The following is a 2,352-nucleotide window of genomic DNA, read 5'->3' as shown; positions in this document are numbered from 1 at the left end:
AGCGAGAGAGCGATAGATACACAAACACACGTGCGTATATATATATATATATATATATATATATATAGAGGGAGAGAGAGAGAGAGAGAAGAAAGAGGGCACAGACAAGCAGAAAGAGAAGCGAGAGCGACCAAGAGACTGCAAGGATGATGTTAATGCATTGCGGTGTCTGTACACTGCATATACACCCCAAGTGAAGCTTCTGCTAACCCATCTCCTAAAGAATCGATCGAAGCAAACGCCTTCAACCTTTGGTTTTTGTTTTGCTGCCTTTAATAGCTGCAGCGTTGTGTAGTCTCCGCTCTGCAACAGCTGCATCTGTCCTGCGTCCCCAGGAGCAGCAGTAGCAGCAGCAGGTGCTGCTGCAGCAGACGCTGCTGCTGCTGCTGCAGAGCTCGTCCCATCTCCCCTCGGCGAGCTGCTGCTGCTGTTGCTGCTGTTGTGACGTGCTGCTCCTACGCTGTTCAGTGATGCGCTGCTGCTGCTGCTGCGGAAGCGGCCGCTGCTGCTGCTGTTCGGGAATGCTGCACTTGTAAAGTTCGGTGGCACATTGGCACCCTGCAGCAGCTGTTGCTGTTGCTGCTGCTGCTGCTGCTGCTGCTGCTGCGCCTCCAGCTGCAGCCTCCTGTGCAGAAGGGAAAGGACGAGCTGCTGCTGCTGCTGCACCCTCTCCAATTCCTTAGCATTAATAGCAACAGCTTGAAAAGGAGTCGTGCGCTCCTGCAGCCGCTGCTGCAGCATCATGAACTGCTGCTGCTGCTGCTGCTGCTGCTGCTGTTCAAGTTGGCGCTGCTGCTGCTGCTGCTGTCGGCTATTGTGTCGTTGTTGTTCCTGGTGGTTGCCTCGCTCCGTCAGCTGCTGCTGCTGGAGATGTTGCTGTTGCCGTTGCTGCTGCTGCGGCTGCTGTTGCTGCTGCTGCTGTTGCTGCTGCTGCTGCCTCTGTCTCGCCTGGGAGAGCAGCAGCCTCTCCCTTATGGAGGTGAGTGCATCCTTGACTGTCGCAAGCTGTTGCTGGTGTTGCATGTGTTGCTGTTGCTGCAGCTGCAGTTGTTGCTGCTGCAGTTGCTGTTGCAGCTGCTGTTGTAGCTGCTGTTGCAGCTGCTGTTGCAGCTGCTGCTGCAGCTGTTGCCCTGCAGGGGTGCTGTCAACGTAGTCTGCTGGCAGCAGCGAGCTGCGCTGCCCCATGAGAGACGCGATGGCTTCTTGAATAGGCATTTTGTCCTTCTCCATCTTCCCCTTCAACTTGCTGCTGCTGTTGCTGCAGCTGCTGCTGCTGCTGCAGCTGCAGCTGACGTCCCCGGCCGTTCCTCTGCCTGGACCTGCTGCTGCTGTTGCTGCTGCTGTTGGTATGAGGCAGCTCCCCTCCCTCGGTTAGTTGGATCTGCTGCTGCTTACTGCAGCAGCTGCTGCTTTCAGCTCGTTCCTCTCCCGTGATGTTCTGAACCTGCTGCTGCTGCAGCTGCAGCTGCTGCTGCTGCAGCTGCTGCTGTTAGCGACGGGTCTGAATTGTTCGTGTGTATGTGTGTGCGTGCTCGGGTGTATGCGCTTCTCTTCTGTGCTTCAAATGTTTGTTATTACGGCCCCTTAACGTATAAATCTAAGCCATGTGGGGCATGCAGCAACAGCACCAAACAGGCAAACAGGCAGTGAAGAGCAGCAGGACCCCAAAGCACACGGGAAGTGTTGAGGCATTCTGCTGCTACAGCTGCTGGGGCTGCAAATTCTCTTGCTGCTGCTACTGGGGCTACGGAATCTGCTGCTGCTGCGGCTGCTGCAGGCGATACAGAACAAGCCGCAGCAATAAAACGACAGAGAGACGCAAGCAGGAAGAAGAAGGTTGTTGTAGAATTTAACCTGCCCCGAGTAAAGGCACACAAGCCCAACTGACGAGCAGGAGGAGCAGCAGCAGCAGCAACAGCCGTACACGTACAGCAGAGAAGAGAATATGTTTGCAATCAGGAAGCAAGATAATAAAAAAGAAGACAACGGTTACACAGGTCCTTTCTTTGTAGGAAATAAACACAGATCCACAAAGAGGAGACGAGGGCGTCGATGTGAGTGCCCGTCTGCCCACCGCCTGTGTGCTGGGAGTGCTATTCCTGCGGAGTTTCAGGTGTACATGCAGCTTATTTCGAGTTGCACTTTGTCAAAAATGATCCAACACTGTCTGATTCCAAGCAAACACGGAAAAAGAAACGCAAACGGAAGAAGAGAGCGTCCTTGCGGTCGATAACGAGCGAGGAAGCCTCAGCTACACTGCCTCCGCAGTCCAGTGTGCAAGCCTCGAGGTGTACAAGCACATAATTCGCGAAAAACACAAAACAACCAAAGGTAAGATCCCATATTTATACA

At 54.0% G+C, this 2,352-nt stretch overlaps 1 protein-coding gene across 1 annotated transcript; it reads right to left on the bottom strand.

Moving 5' to 3' along the window:
* Positions 1–152: 152 nt before the first annotated feature.
* EAH_00008960 (hypothetical protein) lies at positions 153–1,230 on the bottom strand (the record flags this gene model as incomplete). Its single annotated transcript, XM_013395484.1, has 2 exons — positions 153–176; positions 250–1,230. 2 exons carry the CDS (start codon positions 1,228–1,230, stop codon positions 153–155), a joined length of 1,005 nt encoding a protein of 334 aa, XP_013250938.1.
* Between the last annotated feature and the right edge of the window lie 1,122 nt (positions 1,231–2,352).

Source organism: Eimeria acervulina, genomic scaffold (assembly GCF_000499425.1).
Source record: "Eimeria acervulina Houghton genomic scaffold, Eah_scaff43, whole genome shotgun sequence".
Taxonomy (NCBI): Eukaryota; Apicomplexa; class Conoidasida; order Eucoccidiorida; family Eimeriidae; genus Eimeria; species Eimeria acervulina.
Note: the sequence above shows the minus strand (reverse complement) of the source record. Positions and strands in the feature narration are given on the sequence as shown.